Source organism: Echinops telfairi, unplaced genomic scaffold (assembly GCF_000313985.2).
Source record: "Echinops telfairi isolate 266 unplaced genomic scaffold, ASM31398v2 ScPeMD7_70;HRSCAF=299, whole genome shotgun sequence".
NCBI lineage: Eukaryota > Metazoa > Chordata > Mammalia > Afrosoricida > Tenrecidae > Echinops > Echinops telfairi.
The window spans coordinates 65,077,408-65,094,260 of NW_022103968.1; the positions used below are offsets into that span (position 1 = coordinate 65,077,408).

The 16,853-nt window shown below is 39.4% G+C and overlaps 1 protein-coding gene across 1 annotated transcript in view; it reads left to right on the top strand.

Annotated features, from left to right (window-relative positions):
- The window catches only part of MCU (mitochondrial calcium uniporter), a 173,180-nt gene that overhangs the window by 133,064 nt on the left and 23,263 nt on the right, over nt 1–16,853 (top strand). Inside the window, exons 5-7 of the mRNA XM_045291693.1 lie at nt 986–1,090; nt 9,958–10,118; nt 12,744–12,947. Of these exons, the coding sequence (XP_045147628.1) occupies nt 986–1,090; nt 9,958–10,118; nt 12,744–12,947 (470 nt within the window). The remainder of the gene's footprint in view (nt 1–985; nt 1,091–9,957; nt 10,119–12,743; nt 12,948–16,853) is intronic.

Sequence of the window (16,853 nt, forward strand, 5' to 3'; positions counted from 1 at the left end):
ATTATTGAGACCTTTTGTCATTAGCTTTAGGCAAGGTATACATTTTTCTAATAGTTGCGCTGTCATCTCTGGAGATATGTAATAGGAGGTCTTCTTTTTAGCTCATTTTATGTGTTTCACATAAAAGTTTATTAAAATAAAAAAATAAAAAAAAAGAAAAAAAAAAGTTTATTAAAATAAATACATGATTTGAAGACTATAAGATAAGGTATTAAAAATTCCCATTTGACGTGACATCCATTTCATTTATTGATTTAGTTAAAGTGCCTTATATTTTTCCCATTTTTTTGCTTTGAAAATTTTCAGACTGAAAGAAAACTTGAATGACAAGGGCAGGAAGTACTGGTGATTCATCGGTTGTTTAACAATTTGATACATTTCTATGCTTTATGTTTTCATTTTAAATACAATTAATTTCCATCTCACCAAGTAATATTATCAGTGACTATCCTACAAAGAGAGCCCCCTGGTGGTTCCATGGATAAAGCACGAGGCTATCCACTGGCGGCTCTGTGGAAGAAAGATGAGCCGTTTCCGAAAGCCTAAGGAGGAACCCTGAGGAGCATTACTACTCTGCCCTATAGTCGCTGCGAGTCACTATGAATTAGAATTGATAGTGGTTTTATGCTGTGAAGTCCCATAGGTGAGAAAGCAGTGGTTATTTACTCAATCCAATTTCATCACAGGCTCATGTAAGAAGCTTATGCAGTTCCCTCCAGGAGTCTGATTTCCATTGTTTCACCTATTCATAAAGTTCTGATGGAAAGCAGGTTGTTAGTTAATCACATACAGAGGCCATAAAAACAGGAGTCTCAGACCATGTGAGGGTTGTTTAGCATAGGACTTGGAAATAAAAGGTGTGGGTGGCGGGGAGGGGTGACTAAAGAGGAGAGATCATTTTTAATTGTTATTTTGAGGATCGCATCTTCCTGACCTATCTTGAATAATCATGGGCACATGACAAGTCTTGTTTCCATCTTAACAGATGGTGTTCGAGTCGCGGCCTCGACAGGGATAGACCTGCTCCTCCTGGATGACTTTAAGCTGGTCATCAATGATTTCACGTACCATGTGCGACCACCAAAAAGAGGTAAAGAGTAACCGTGATAGAGGTGGAGGTATGGGAGAGGGGCACATTATTTTTCCTTGGACAACTTGGAGAAACGTGATCTGCAAAGACAACTGAAAGCATTGTGAACAGATAGACTGTTTCATTGAAAACCTCCCTGAGCACCTGGCACTTTGCTAGGGCATTAACTAAAACTACGTAGATTCCACCGAGATATAGAAATGCCCTGCTACATTCCCATTCTCTTTCCCATAATACATGTTCTAATTAAATCCATTCCCTCCATATGGACTAAAAATGGCATTTGTTTAACAATATGGGGGAAAGCTATTAAAAATAAACAAGGTGTATCGCTGTCCACTGAAACATTGTAAAAAAAATTCCTTGCCCATTGGCTTTATCAACTTGTGAAATGTGAGGGGGTATCCAAAAAAAACACAAACCCCCCCCTCCCCAGATATTTATTAAAATTTTTTTTCTTTTTTTTACAAAGCAACCTTATTACCTTCAAAGTACTCTCCATTACAATTAATACATTTGTCAAATCTGCAACTCCGTTCTTGGAAACATTTTTCAAATTCATTTGTTTGGATGGCAGACAGCACCTCCCTCATTTTTTTCTTCACCTTGTCTACATTGTCAAATTGCTGTCCTTTCACGTCCCTCTTCATTTGGGAAACAAAAAGAAATCGCATGGAGCGAGGTCAGGTGAGTGAGGTACATGGGGCAAGAGAGGCATGCTGTTTTTTGCCAAAAACTGGAGCACTGAGATGGTTGCATGAGCAGGGGTACTGTCGTGGTGGCAAAACCAGTCCCCTGCCTGCCACAGATCAGGCCTTTTTTGTCACGGTTACACTATCTTTTCATAGCCTCTAAATAGAAAGCTTGATTAACAGTCTGACTTGGTGGAACGAATTCCAAGTGCACTAGTCCCCTCACAGCAAAAAACAAATAAGCATCGTCTTGATCTTTGATTTTACTTGATGAGCTTTTTTGGGGCAAGGTGACGATGGCTTCTTCCACTGGCTTGATTAATGTTTGCTTTGGGGGTCGTAAGAATAGCACCAGGTCTCATCACCAGTAATGAACTTGGGGGAAAAGTCTGGGTCACTTTGGAGCTGTTCTTTCAAAGCACAATGCTCTTTTTCCTGGTCAGTCAGAACACAAGGCACACATTTTGCAGGAACCATTCTCATTCTCAAATCTTCCATTAAAATTCGCTGAACCAAGCTCCAAGACAGTCCAGATAACTTCCCCATCTCTTCAATTGTCCGTCGCCGGTCTTTGAGCGCAAGTGCACAAATGTTGTCGGCATTTTCATCCGTTTGGGAAGTTGACAGACGTCCAGAACAGGGTTTGTCATCATTCGACATTTCATCTTTTTTGAAACGAGAAAACCACTCATACACTTGAGTTTTTCCCATAGCACTCTCCTTGTAAGCTGTGTTCAACATCACAATAGTTTTTGCGGTATTTTTCCCGATCAGGAAACAGAATTTCACCACTGCACTCTGATCTCTTAAATCAGCCATACCAGAAAACAAGCTTTGAGCAGAACTGCTTTTATGAAAAAATTCACCGTCACCAGAGAGAAACCACTAGGTGTATTAACTCCGAGCAAGTTGCTCCGTGCTCGCCTACTGGGGGAAACATGTACTACAAAAGCTCCACCCAAGGGAGCTTTTTCCCGGGTATTTTTTGGGTGCCCCCTCGCAATAGGCCCTTTACCAAACCTCTTTCTCGGATACCCAAAGAAATAGAAGTGATTTTTCCCTGTTTTGAATCTGTGTTTTGCTTTTCTTTGTAAATTCTCTGCGGGTGGTTGCTTTCATTTTATAGCCCCCCGTTGACTTAGAGGGCCATTCTATGTCGAATGAGTCACATGAGTTAACTTGGTAACTTTCCAGTTGCTGAGTAGCTAGATTTCAAGCTTGTTGAGATTGCTGAGAAAATATCCTTTAAAACAGTAAGACATTACTGAATCAGATTTTATTAAATAGGAATAATTAGTATGTAGGCTAAAACTGCTAGTATATTTTTTGCCTTTTCCCCCAATTACTGGACTTGAAGTCCTACTTCTAGTGTATATATAAATACAGAAATGCAGGCTTATTTCACTGTTGTTGTTTTGCTGCTTTAGTGTTGTTGTGACTTGCTTAGAGAATATATTAAATTTAGATTTACTATTGGATTAGTGAAATTTCTAAAGTTGAATAATATATTCTTGGATCCATAATCAACACTCACAGAAACAGTAATCAGTAAATCAAATGACAATAACAAAATCCAAATATGTTGAAGGTAAAAGTATCAGAGTAAAATTATAAATATATAAAATTAGTAGAAGGCTGTGAAGGACGGTGGGAGCCCAAAACCCACCTGCAGAGTATCTAGTCAGATTAAACCACTGGTAGACCCCGCCAGCCACAGGCAAGGGTCTTGAATAGCCTTACCGTCAGACAGAAATAATTGTAATCTTGATTATGCTGGATCAAACTTGATGCTTGGTCAGCTGACCTCCCTATTGACCCAACCTGAATTTATTCTAGGTGCAAATATATATCTCTTGGGTGTTCCATGACTTCCCTGGCTTTTTAAATATTTTTAAATATTGAAGGTAGTCTTTTCTTTCTTACTCATTACTTGTATTTTTATCTTTATATTACTATTATTTTATCCTTATACCACTTTGTTTTGATTTTATTTTTTATGGCTTCTCTTGGGTTTCCCAGTTTGTGAAGCACAGCAGTGTAGTGGGTTCATAGCGATAACTGATGCAAGGGTTTATAGGGGATGTAGAGGAGATAGGGAGGGTAAAGGGGTTTCAGAAGTAAACCATGAAGGCGGGAGGGGGGAGGGAGTACTAGAACTGCTTGTGATTGCACAATTCATTTTACAGGTGATTTAACCATGGCTGGGGGGGGTTCTAAAATTTATTGTGATGATTGTATAGTCCTGGATATGATTGAGCGATTGGAACTATTGAGTTGTATGATATGTGGCTTTAGGTGCCAATAAAAATGTTGGGGAGGGGACAGATGACATATTACATTGGACAGATTTGCTGTACAAGACCTCTTTAAAGTTAAAGAACAATGATGTCACTTTGGAGGACTAAGGTGCTCCTGACTACAAGCTGTGATATGGTTGGTTGCAGCACACACATGTAACACAAGGAAGACTGTAGAAGTAATGGTGCATTGTTCTGTGGTGCAGAGGGTTGCCATAAGTCGGAATCAACTTGTAGGCACCTAACAACAGCAGCGTTGATGAGGAGCTTTTTAAGACTTTGTTTCTCTTAAAATATATACCTGAACGCTCTCTCAGCTGTGTTGTTACCCAATAAGAGATTATGCCTTTTGCAAAAGCTCAAATAAAGTGTTTTGAACCCATATTTTCCTTTTAACACATACTCATGCTCATATTAGCAACAATTTTTTAAGTAAAATATCAAATAGGTTTTAATTTATTTCTATTGTTTTCCATCTCTTCCTTAGTCAAATAAAGTACCACTTCTTATTCAGAGATGTGATTACTGTATTTAGGGGGGCCAATTTTCCAGACCCACAAGTTATTTCCTCTTCCCTAATTTTACCCTTTTTTAGTGGAAAGATTAAGTGGAAGAAGAAGTTAACAGTAAGTTTTGGTGTCAGATAATGAGAAGAAACACGAAAGGACAAATATTCTTTGTCTTATAAAGATAAACTAGGTACTGAAGGAGAACTTTCAGGCAGGTTTTAAATTTTTTTGACATACAATTTTCATTCACTTTCACTTTGTTTGCCCATTTATTCTTTTCCTTGTTCATCAACAGCAATTTAAAAATAAGAATGCTCTCTTCACACACCTCTGCTGAGGACAGGGAGCTAGCTCACATGGGTGCCACGCAGCCATCATTTCTACTCCCAGACTGAGCCCTAGAGAAGCAGACGCCACATTGTTCTCCAACAGAGCAGCTGACGGGCTCAGACCTTTGGGTCAACAGCCAAGCACTGTACCCGTATAGTCTTAGGATATACTGAGATTAGCCGTTTATAAAGTTTTTGAATCCTCAAGTGTGGCCAGTCTTGTACTTAACCCCAAAGGACCAAAACCTCATTGCCACCAAGTTGATTGCGACCCTATAGAGCAAGGTAGAACTGCCCGTGTGGGTTTCTTAGATGCTACATGAATAGAAAGCCTTGTCTTTCTCTTACAGAGTGGCTGGTTTTGAACTGCTGACCTTGAAGTTAGCATCCCAATACATAACCATTATGCTACCAAGGCTCCAGTGGGAAGCAAGAGGCAGGAAAAAACTAAAATGGAGGAGGAGGAAGATCGTAGCAGTAAGGCTAGTTACAAACTCCATGGGTATTCTATACCATACTGGTATACAACTGTTGACCATAGCTCTGTAAAGCTGGATTCCCCAACCACTGCAGGATGAGAAAAGTAACTCTTGTAACAATTAGATAATTTTATAATCCATACAAGAGTCCAAAATGGAGAAAATATGGAGAGTACAAAAAGCCTTTTTAAGCCAGTCTGTGTTGAATTAGCTCATCAACTGCTTTTCTCCTAGTCCTGCTCCTTATCATCCCACTAGTGGTTATACGTTTTTGTGCTAAGGACACTCACTTTGATTGTCACCACTGAGTCTTTCCCCATTTATCTACAGGGTTCTGGACACCTTGCTTCTCTCTTAATGATAAAATAGCTTGAAATAAAAGGTTAGCGGGGCAAACCAAATATCCACAATTAAAATGTCTTGGCATAGACCTGAGTTGCTGAAGTCCTTCCCATTTGATGTAGTAGCTGAAAAGGATTTTCATTCCCCTTGCAATAGAGCATCCTCCATGCTTTTCAGTCCTTTGCGTACATGGGAACTGATGCCGGTGCGGAAACACTTACAAGTATCTACTTGCACTTTTAGTGAAGCGTGCACTAATCATCCCAGGTGTTGTTGTTAAGCCAATAACAAATCAGTCTTCTCTACATAACTTCATTTATCTATATGTAAACAAAAATTCCAGGGTAAAGGTTTAGAAGTTGTTGCCTCTAACCAGCAGCCTTATTTTTAACTGAAGCATTGTCAAAACCCTGGGGTCTAGTGCTGGACATCTGTCAGATCTCTTCTGGTCTCCCTTTTAAGAATCTTTTCATTGCTGTTAGTAGGTATTGTGGTTACATATTAATTTTGTTGTTGTTCTGGATAGTAATACATCCACGAGGTTCACAGTTCCAAAAGTCTAAAGAGTATATAGGGACAGTCTTCTTCTTCTTTTTTTTTTTTTTAGGGACAGTCTTCTTGTGCCTGTCTTCCAACCCTTTTCTGTCAGTAAGCACTAGTTTGGGTTTCTTGTTTCCTACCATAGATGCTTTATAAGTTCCTAAGAAAATATGTATATTCCTTTGTCTTTCTGTTATACAAATAGCATACCATTGAGTCAGTTCGGACACATGATGACGCTATCTATGTACAACAGAATGAAACATCACCCACCCCTGCGCCATCCTCACAATTGATCTATGTTTGAGCACATGATGGCAGCCACTCTGTCAATCCATCTCATTGAGGGTCTTCCTCCTTTGCACTGCCCCTCTGCTTCACCAAGCCTGATGTCCTTCTGTAAGGACGGGCTCTCCTGATCACATGTCCAAAGTTCATGAGACAGAGTCTAAGGAACATGCTGCCTATATTGCTTCCAAGACAGATGTGTTTGACTTTTTGGCAGTCCATACTTTCAATATTATTTGCTAACACCATAGTTAAATGCATTGATTTTTCTTCGGTCTACATTATTCAATGTCCTACTTTCACATGCATATGAGGTGACTGAAAATACCAAGGTTTGTCAGGCACACCTTAGTCCTCAAAGTAACATCCTTGCTTTTCAACACTTCAGAGAGGTCTTGTGCAGCAAATTTACCCAGTGGAATGTGTCATTTGGTGACTGGTTCATTAGCAGTTCAGAATCACCAGCCGCTCTGTGTTGGTAAGAAAAAAGCCAGGAAGTTACGGGATTCTCTCTCTCTCGTCATCGTGGCAGTACACCTGCTCATTCTTTGAGGGTAGCAAGGACTGCCCTGTGGGAATTTTACGGGGAAACCTTATCTCATCTACTTTATAACCATATTCTCACCCCTTCAGACATTTTATTCCCACTTAACACTTAAAAGGAGCACGATTTCATTTCCCTGAGGATGCTGAAACTGCTGTTTTGACATGGTATAAATAAAAAAGTGCAGAATTATTTGGGGATGGGCTAAGGAACAGATAGACCGTGATGGAGGATAAGTTGAAAAATGATAGCTTCACATTTGGTATTTCTGTTTAATAAAGGTTTCTATGATTTCATAGCAAATTTTTTTCCTTACTCTTAGATAATGTCCTTCCTTGTATTTTTGTTTTGTTTTGTTTTTTTCTTCTTGTATCTTATGCTAGTCTCTGCCTTAGCATCTGTTTTATCAGAAATTCATATTATCAGCCCTGTTTGCTCTTTTTTATTGTCATTAGCTTGTTTGTTTGGGTGGGATTTTTTAGTCTATTTTTGTCTTTGTGTCTAAGGTGTGTCTCTTATAGACAACATTATTGATGGAACAAAAATTTTAAGTTCCTTCACATATGTGTGTTTGTGTATGTGTATATAAAGACATAGTTATATGGAATACATATATACACACACATACATATTATCAACATATCACTACATATGTTTATCACATAGAGGGTACAATTGCATATAGTCCCTAGACATAATCAGACACCTCATGGGATCGGTTTACTAAGTTTGAACACCATCATCTCAGGGGACAGCTTAGTCAATATGTTCTACAGCCTAGTGAATAGCATCTAAGGACTTAATTTTTTCCCCAAAGTAGCCACCTAAGATACAATGACTGGTCTCTACTTGTCTGGAGAAAAGAGAAAGAAACCAAAGTCTAAAAAAACTTGTCTATAGGAGCCTTAGCCTCATGCATCTTGAGACTAGAAGAACTAGTGAGCTGGTACCCAGCTGTCACTACCAACCCTTCTGATCAGGGCCATCATAGAGGGTCATGGATAGAATGCAAGACAAATGTTAGACAAAACAAATAATTTGGAAAAGGCTATCAATAATGGTTGTACAACACAAAGAGTATAATCAGTGGAACTGAATTATTACGTGAATAGTTACATGTAGAGGTTGTTGAAGTGGAGAATGTTTTGTTGTGCATATTAAAAAATAATAATTACACAAGTAACAATGAGTACAAGGAGAAGAAAATCTTCTAAAATTTATTATAGTACTGATTGTACAACTCTTCTTGTTATGATTGAATTATTGAATTGTGTAACGTAGATGTAGTGCTAATAAAACTGTTAAGCAAAACACAAATTTTTTCAAAAGGCCAGACTAGAGGAACCCTATAGTGACCATCACCCTGAGTGAGATACCGTTTAGACTTAGAGCTGAAGCCATGCTAAAGGTCACCTCTCAGCTGAAGAACAGATTGGCTCATAAAATGATTACCACACATGAGTACTGTACTGCTTTAAACTATATATATACAGTCAACATTTACCCTAAAGCAAATATAAGAAGATAAGATGGAGTAGGGAAGCTAGATTAATGGACATGGAACAACCAGAATGGAAAAATTGAGAGTGTTGACATTTTGTGAAAAATGTAACCGATCTCACTGAATAATGTATATAGAAATTGTTAAATGGGCACCTAATTTGTTTTGCAATCTTGTAACAAGACAACATTTTTTTATTTAAATACTTTTGTATTTATGCAAAAATAACATGGGGCGGTGTCTAACGTTCTCCGGCTACACAAGGGGAAAGGAGTGTCCAACTCCACACTAACCCAATGCTGACTTCTATGAGGCAGAGGTCAGACATGCTTCTACCTGCTTTGCCCAATTTTGACCAACCTTCCTACCATACTCTACTTCTCTCCTGCGATTAGTAATCTGTTTTAACGGCCACCCAAAACTCACCGACAGTACACACGGTTATAGGATTCATTAAGAAAGTTAACAGGATCAGTAATGTTAACAGCTCGTTTGCCTGCAGTGCCTATTTTTAGCCAGGCTAGCAGACACAGCAGACTGGTCTTCAGTCACAAAGCTCTTTGGCCTCTGCCCTGCTTGGGCAAGGTTACAAAACTCCTTTAGCACTGGCTAGTGCCAGAAGGGCACCCCACTCTGCAACTCACCCTTCTTCCAGAGGCACGCAGCTTTACTCGTTCTGTTGGCTGAGAAGCTCACCGCTGCTCTGTCCCATGCTCTGGTGTCACTCTCTTCACATGGGACTCTTGGGGTCTAAAATACATCCTCTGCTCATGACTCTGCCTGATGCTCATGAGATTCCCTCATTCTTATTTCTGAGGTGGCTCACTTTGTGTCCAGCAGAATGGCAAAACTGACCAATCCCCACCTTAGAGTCCCATTCACTTTATTTGCATATCCCAACCCATTCATCCTTTGAGAGTTTACAAAGACCATATAACTAGGAAGAGCCACGTAATTCAATTTACCAACATTTGCGAATTTGAAATACTGTTTATTTTTCTTTAGGCATTACTAAAGGGAAAATTAACCAAAAACAATTTACAAGATCACACAAAAAAATTATAGATCTGCATTTTAGTAAGCATTAAAATGAAATTGACATTAAATCTGTTTTTATAAATTGCTTTAATTTTTTTCTCTAATGAATACTATTATTACTTTTTGTAATATTTTCCTTAATGTAGACTCATCAGTAGCATTTAACACCCAAGAATATAATGGTATATATTGGCTTTAAAATTACTGTAGTGTATGAAATGCTTTATTCTTACTACCTAAGAGCATCAGGAATAGCAACTCTTGAGTAAAGGCAAAGCTTATTTTGAAGTGTACCCCCTTTCTTTCAGACCTCTTAAGCCATGAAAATGCAGCGACCTTGAACGATGTCAAGACACTAGTCCAGCAGCTCTACACCACATTGTGCATTGAGCAGCACCAGCTAAACAAAGAAAGGGAGCTTATTGAACGGCTAGAGGATCTCAGAGAGCAACTGGCTCCCCTGGAAAAGGTAAACATTCAAAGCTTGCTCTCTTCGCGCCAGCTATCGTTTTCCCAGAGCATAAACGCTTCCTTTTAGTCTTCCAAGTGTTATGTAATTGAGCTGTGTCCATTGATACTCCTCTAGTTAATGGAACTGAACCATGAAAAAGTTCCAGTCGAAGCAAAGGAAGGATTTTTAATGGAAATGATTTGAAACTTTAATAACAGAATGTTAAGTGCCCTGCCCTTAACTCTATTTACCACTTTTAAAGCAAAGATTGGAATCACTGCTAATCACTGAGCATAGTGGATAGTGATTCTAGCTAAGCTCCGAATAACTATTATACAGATATTCTGCAGCTATTTTAAATGATTATGTTGCTCTAGTATGCTATGGAAACATATTCGTGCTATATTGTAAAGACAAATCATAAAGCTGTGCATATTAAGTTATCTATATACCAATACTCATAGAGTAGCTGGATTATCATTGATGTATAAAAATTCAAATAGTTTTTCTTTATACTTTGCAATTTTTTTATTGTGAATATGTGTTACCCTTGGTTTATACAAGTGTTCCTATTTTAAGAAATTAAATTTTGGAATGTAGATTAAGGAAGGACACAAATACTGTCAATGTGTTACTTTTCCAATTTTCTTAAAAACAAATCAAGGTTGTTCTAATTTAAGATCATTGAAAAATAATAAATTAAATCTGAAAATTGTTGTGAAAGGGAACATTTAAAGTCTTGTTTCCAAATTGTGAAGCATTTTTAATGTACCAGCTAAAACAAAATAATAATGATAATTTATTCAATATTTACTGTGTACTAAGAACTCTTGCTAGAAGGAACATATATTGATATGGCAGCACATTGAGGTAGTAGAAGGACTTGAGGCCTCTGCTCAAGCCCTCCCTAGACACAAGAACACTTTGTTGTAAGAGCCTAGCATTCTGTGTTGCTCATCCTCCCAACACAATCGCTGAAGACAAATGGGTGTATAAGCAAATGTGGTGAAGAAAGCTGATGGAGCCCAGCTATCAAAAGATATAGCATCTGGGGTCTTAAAGGCTTGAAGGTAAACAAGCGGCCATCTAGCAAGGAAACAATAAAGCCCACATGGAAGAAGCACACCAGCCTGTGCAATCATGAGGAGTTGACAAAATCAGGTATCAGGCATCAAAGACCCAAAACAAACAAAAAAAACATATTGTTGAGAACGAGGAGGGTTGGAGCAGTGACCCATAATCCATCTGTAGACAATAGGACATCCCTTCACAGAAAGGTCACAGGAATCAGCCAGGGCACAGGACAGCACCTGTGAAACACTCAATATTTTTCTGGTTCTTTGAGGCTTCCTCACCCCCCATTATCCTGACCCCAGTCTGGCCTTTCAGTTCTGGCTAGACTGGAGCATGTACACGGGTATAGATAAGGACTCATGGCACACAGAATCCAGGTCAGATAAAGCCCTCAGGAACAGAAGTGGAAGTAGCGATACCAAAAGGGTAGGAAGGGGGAACTGATCGCAATGATCAATGCTGCGTAACCTCCCTTTTCCCTCGGGGGGACGAACAACAGAAATGTGGGTGAAGGGAGACAGCAGTCGGTGTAAGATATGAAAATAATAATGTATAATTTATCAAGGGGTTACAAAGATGGGGGCTGGGGGAGAAAGAAGAGCTGATACCAAGGGTTCAACTAGAAAGTAAATGTTTAGAAAATGACAATGGCAACATATGTACAAATATGCTTGATACAATTGATGTATAAAATGTATAAAAGCAATAAAATGATTTTTTTTAAAGGAGTCTAAGTGGCCCAGTGCTTAAGAGCTCAGTTACCAACCAAAAGGCCAGCAGTCGATGTATAAAAGTGTAGGGATGCTACTCAACCTGTCAATCACAGGAGAACAGCGTAGCAGCCCGCTTCTGTAAAGACTACACCTTTAGCCAGCCCTCTGGGCTGTTCTAGCCTGTAGAATGGGCTTGTTCTATCAGAATCAACTTGACAGCAACGGGGGAGGGAGAGTGTTTCGGGGATTTTTACTAGTTCTCAGAACGACCCTGTTATAACCCTAGAATGTTCTTTGAATAAAAATTGAAAATAGATTAAACTTTGTAACCAAAGTGAGGGAACAGTAGAATGTCTTCTTCAAAGTGAGTGATCTTGTGGTTGGATATAGAACTGTCTAACTAACTTATTCATTCCCACATATCCAGCCGTTTCTAGGGTGAAACATAAAACAATAATTCCCTTTTTAAAATAGTCCTGTAAGACATTTTGTCGAGTGAAAATTATAGATACTATTTAGGAAGAAGGAGCCCTGGTGGCTTAGTGGGTAATGCATTGGGCTGCTGACTTCACGGTCAGCAGTTTGGAATCACCGGCCACTCCAAGGGAGTGAGTGCTCTACTCCTGTAGAAAGTTACAGTCTTAGAAACAGGCAGTTTCACTCTGTCCTAAAGGGTCACTGTGAATTGCAATTGAATGATGAGTTTTCTTAGGAAGACAAACTGTATTATGAGAATTGGGACTAACTTATGTCTTGATTATAAATCCTGCTAGTTTAATGAACATAAAAGCTTAAATAAGAGCTTGAAATTGATTCTGTGTCAAAATGTCTTATTATTGTTTTGTGTACCCTATAGGTACGAAACGAGATTGGCAGGAAAGCTGAGAAGAGGACCACTTTGGTGCTATGGGGTGGACTTGCCTACATGGCCACACAGTTTGGCATTCTGGCCCGGCTTACCTGGTGGGAATATTCCTGGGACATCATGGAGCCGGTCACCTACTTCATCACTTACGGAAGTGCCATGGCGATGTATGCATATTTTGTAATGACACGCCAGGTAAGAATTCTTCAAGTAAATTTTTATAAGCTAGTAATGAAGTTTTAATGATCAAAGCAGTTGTTTTCTGTCATAGTCTTTCTAAGGCCAATTTCCCTCAAGAGTCTGTGAGCGTGTGTGTGAGTGTGTACATATCCATGTGTGTTAGGAAGGTTGACAAAAAAAAATTTAGTGACAGTCGTATATGTGTATGACTTTATATCAAGAAGTAATTATATAAAAGGAAAACATCCCAACTCAGTCCAGATCAAGTCCATAAGTCCCTCTTCAGACTCACGAAGCCACTGCAACGATGAAGAATGCAGGAAGATCACAGGCTGGTGGGTGCAAGTCTCGTGGATCCATGCGGTGACCACATCACAAGGCTTGCAGCAACAGGGTCCAGCAGCAGCAAGGTAAAGCAGAGGGGGTGGTGGTGAGCAGCGGGGAAGGAGATTCCCAGGATCCTCCTTCTGAGAAGGCCATGCCCACAAGGAGGCACCATCAGGCTGTGACCTGATTGACAGGTTAGACTCCACCCCTAACTTTTATATACCTTCCAGTTGACATGAACTTATGTAACTACCCCAACATGTGTGCCACTATTTTAGGTGCTAAATATAGAGAAACTTGTAAGACATGGCTTCTACCCCTGTGTAACTCATAGACTTTAGAGAGCTATATAAACCAATAAATTCAGAAAAACAGACTATACCATGGTTTAAGATAAGAACAGAGGAGACACTCTCAGATATAAGATAACTTGTCGAGCTAAATTGGCTCCTCTTTTCATATACTCTGTAATTAATCTAACAATCAAGTAGGGAAGTTTTAAGCTTTTCGTTTTTTAGTGAATTCTTAGAATACTAGTATCGATGATAACTAAACAAATAATAAGGAAAACAAAAATCCTCACAATTGGACCAATAGGTAACACATGAAAATAGAGAGAAGATTAAAGTTGTCAAAGATTTCCTCTTTCCTGGATCCACAAGACATAAAACAATGCATTGCAGAGGGTAAATCTGCTCCACAGACTCCTTTAAAGCTTGGAAAAGCAAGAATGTAACTTTGAGGACTAAGGTGCACCTCACCCAAGCCATGATATCTTCTATTACCGCTTATGCATGTGAAAGTTGGATATTGAATAAGGAGGCCCAAAGAAGAATGGATGCACTTGAATTACGGTTCTGGTAAAGAATCCTGAAAGTACTGTTTACTGCCAAAAGGACACACAAATCTGTCAGGGAAAAGTACAGCCAGAATGTTTGTTAGAAGCAAGGATGGTGAGACTTTGTCTCACGTACTTTGGGCTTGTTATCAGTCCTGGAAAAGGACATTATGTTTGGTGAAGTAGAGAAAATAACCAAACTTCCTGCCATCAAGTCGATGCCAACTCATAGTGACCCTCTAGGACAGGGCAAGACTGCCCCTGTGTGTTTCTGAGACTGGCACCGTTAACGGGAGTAGAAAGCACGTCTTTCTCATGTAGGTTGGTTGGTGGTTTCTAACTGCTAACCTTGTGGATGGCAGTCCAACTCATAACCACTGTGAGGGATCCATCAAGGCTCATTCGGTTAAAATAAGTAGCAAAAAAAAGAGGAAGACCCTCAACAAGATGGATTGACACAGAGGCTACAATCATGGGCTCAAACAAGAACAATTGTGAGGATGGCATAGGACCAGGCAGTGTTTCATTCTGTTGTGCGTACAGTCTCTATGAGTCAAAACCAACTCTCTCGCACCTAACAACAACAATCAAACCATAAAGCTAAAAACCCCGAGCTACCTCTAAGTATGTTGAGTAGAGTTTTACACACACACACACACACACACACACACACACATACACACACAAAATGCATATACTCGAGCATAAGCCGACCCAAATATCCACCAAGGCACCTAATTTTTTTCCCTGATTTTTTTATTTATTTAATCCTTTTATTGGGGGCTCGTGCGATTCTTATCACAATCCATACATACATCCATTGTGTCGAACACATTTGTACATTTGTTGCCATCATCATGCTCAAAACATTTGCTTTTTACTTGAGCCCTTGATATCAGCTCATTTTCCCCCTCCCTCCCCATCCCCACTCCCTCATGAACCCTTGATAATTTATAAATTATTATTTTTTCTTATCTTACACTGTCCGATGTCTACCTTCACCCACTTTTCTGTTGTCCATCCCCCAGGGAGGAGGTTAGATGTAGATCCTTGTAATCGGTTCCCCCTTTCTACCCCACCTTCCCTCCACCCTCCCGGTATGGCCGCTCTCACCACTGGTCCTGAAGGGGTCAGCTGTCCTGGATTCCCTGTGTTTCCAGTTCCTATCTGTACCAGTGTACATCCTCTGGTCTAGCCAGATTTGTAAGGTAGAATTGGGATCATGATCGTGGGGGAAGGAAGCATTTAAGAATTAAAGGAAAGTTGTATGTTTCATCGTTGCTACACTGCAACCTGACTGGCTCAACACCTTCCCACAACCCTTCACTAAGGGGGTGTGCAGTTGCCTACAGATGGGCTTTGGGGATCCACTCTGCATTCACCCTTATTTACAATGATATGATTTTTTGTTATTTGGTGCCTGATACCTGATCCCTTCGACAGCTCGTAGTCACACAGGCTGGTGTGCTTCTTCCATGCAGGCTTTGTTGCTTCTGAGCTAGATGGCTACTTGTTTATCTTCAAGCCGTTAAGACCCCAACTGCTATATCTTTTGATAGCCAGGCAGCATCAGCTTTCTTCACCACATTTGCTTATGCACACATTTGTCTTCAGTGATTATATCGGGAATGTGGGCACCCACTGATATGATTTTTTGTTCTTTGATGTCTGATATCTGGTCCCTTCTACACCTCATGGTCACACAGGCTGGTGTGGGCTTTGATGCTTCTCAGCTGGTTGGCTGCTTGTATACCTGCAAGCCTTTAAGACCCCAGATGCTATGTCTTTTGATAGCCAGGCACCATCAGATTTCTTCACCACATTGGCTTATGCACACATTTGTCTTCAGCAATTGTGTCGGGAAGGTGTGCATCATGGAATGCCAATGTAATAGAACAAAGTGTTCTTGCATTGAGTAAATACTTGAGTGGAGGTCTAATGTCCATCTGCTGCCTTAATACTAAACCTATAAATAAATGCACATAGATCTTTTTACCCACCATCCTATATATATATATTTACATATGTATATGCCTGTATTTAGACCTCTATAAATAACCTTTGTCTTCTAGTTCTTTCCTCTATTTCCTTTTACTTTCCTCTTGTCCCACTATCATGATCAGCCTTCATTTGGGTTTCAGTAATTTCTCTTGGTTACATGAGGCACCTAATTTTGCCACAAAAACTGCATTTAAAATGTGTTGAAAAACTTGGCTTCTATTCAAGTATAAAGGTATATATTTTTTACTTCATATAAAGGAGGTAAAAAAAATAACTATATTCTTGGCTTATTTTTTTTAAATCAAACAAAGTAGATTGATTAAATACCAATATCTAGAACTAATTGTTGCCACTGCTATTTTAAGTGACTTGGAAATTCATTAGTGTCATTTTAGGAAGCATGAGCAGTTTATTATCACTTATTATTATATGCATGGTAACCCCAAAGATTCAGCCTGGCACTCCTTTGAATACCAAGCATTTGAAACAGGTGAGGCATTTAAAAACCCTTTTTCTGTTTTGTGGATATCAGAAGAAAACTGGGCATTACTTCTATGTATTTTTAAAAATCATTTTATTAGGGACTCATGCAACTCTTAACACAATCCATACATACATCAATTGTGTAAAGCACATTTGTACATTCATTGCCCTAATCATTCTCAAAACATTTGCTCTCCACTTAAGCCACTGGCATCAGCTCCTCATTTTTCCCCCTCCCTCTCCGTTCCCCCCTCCCTCATGAACCCTTGATA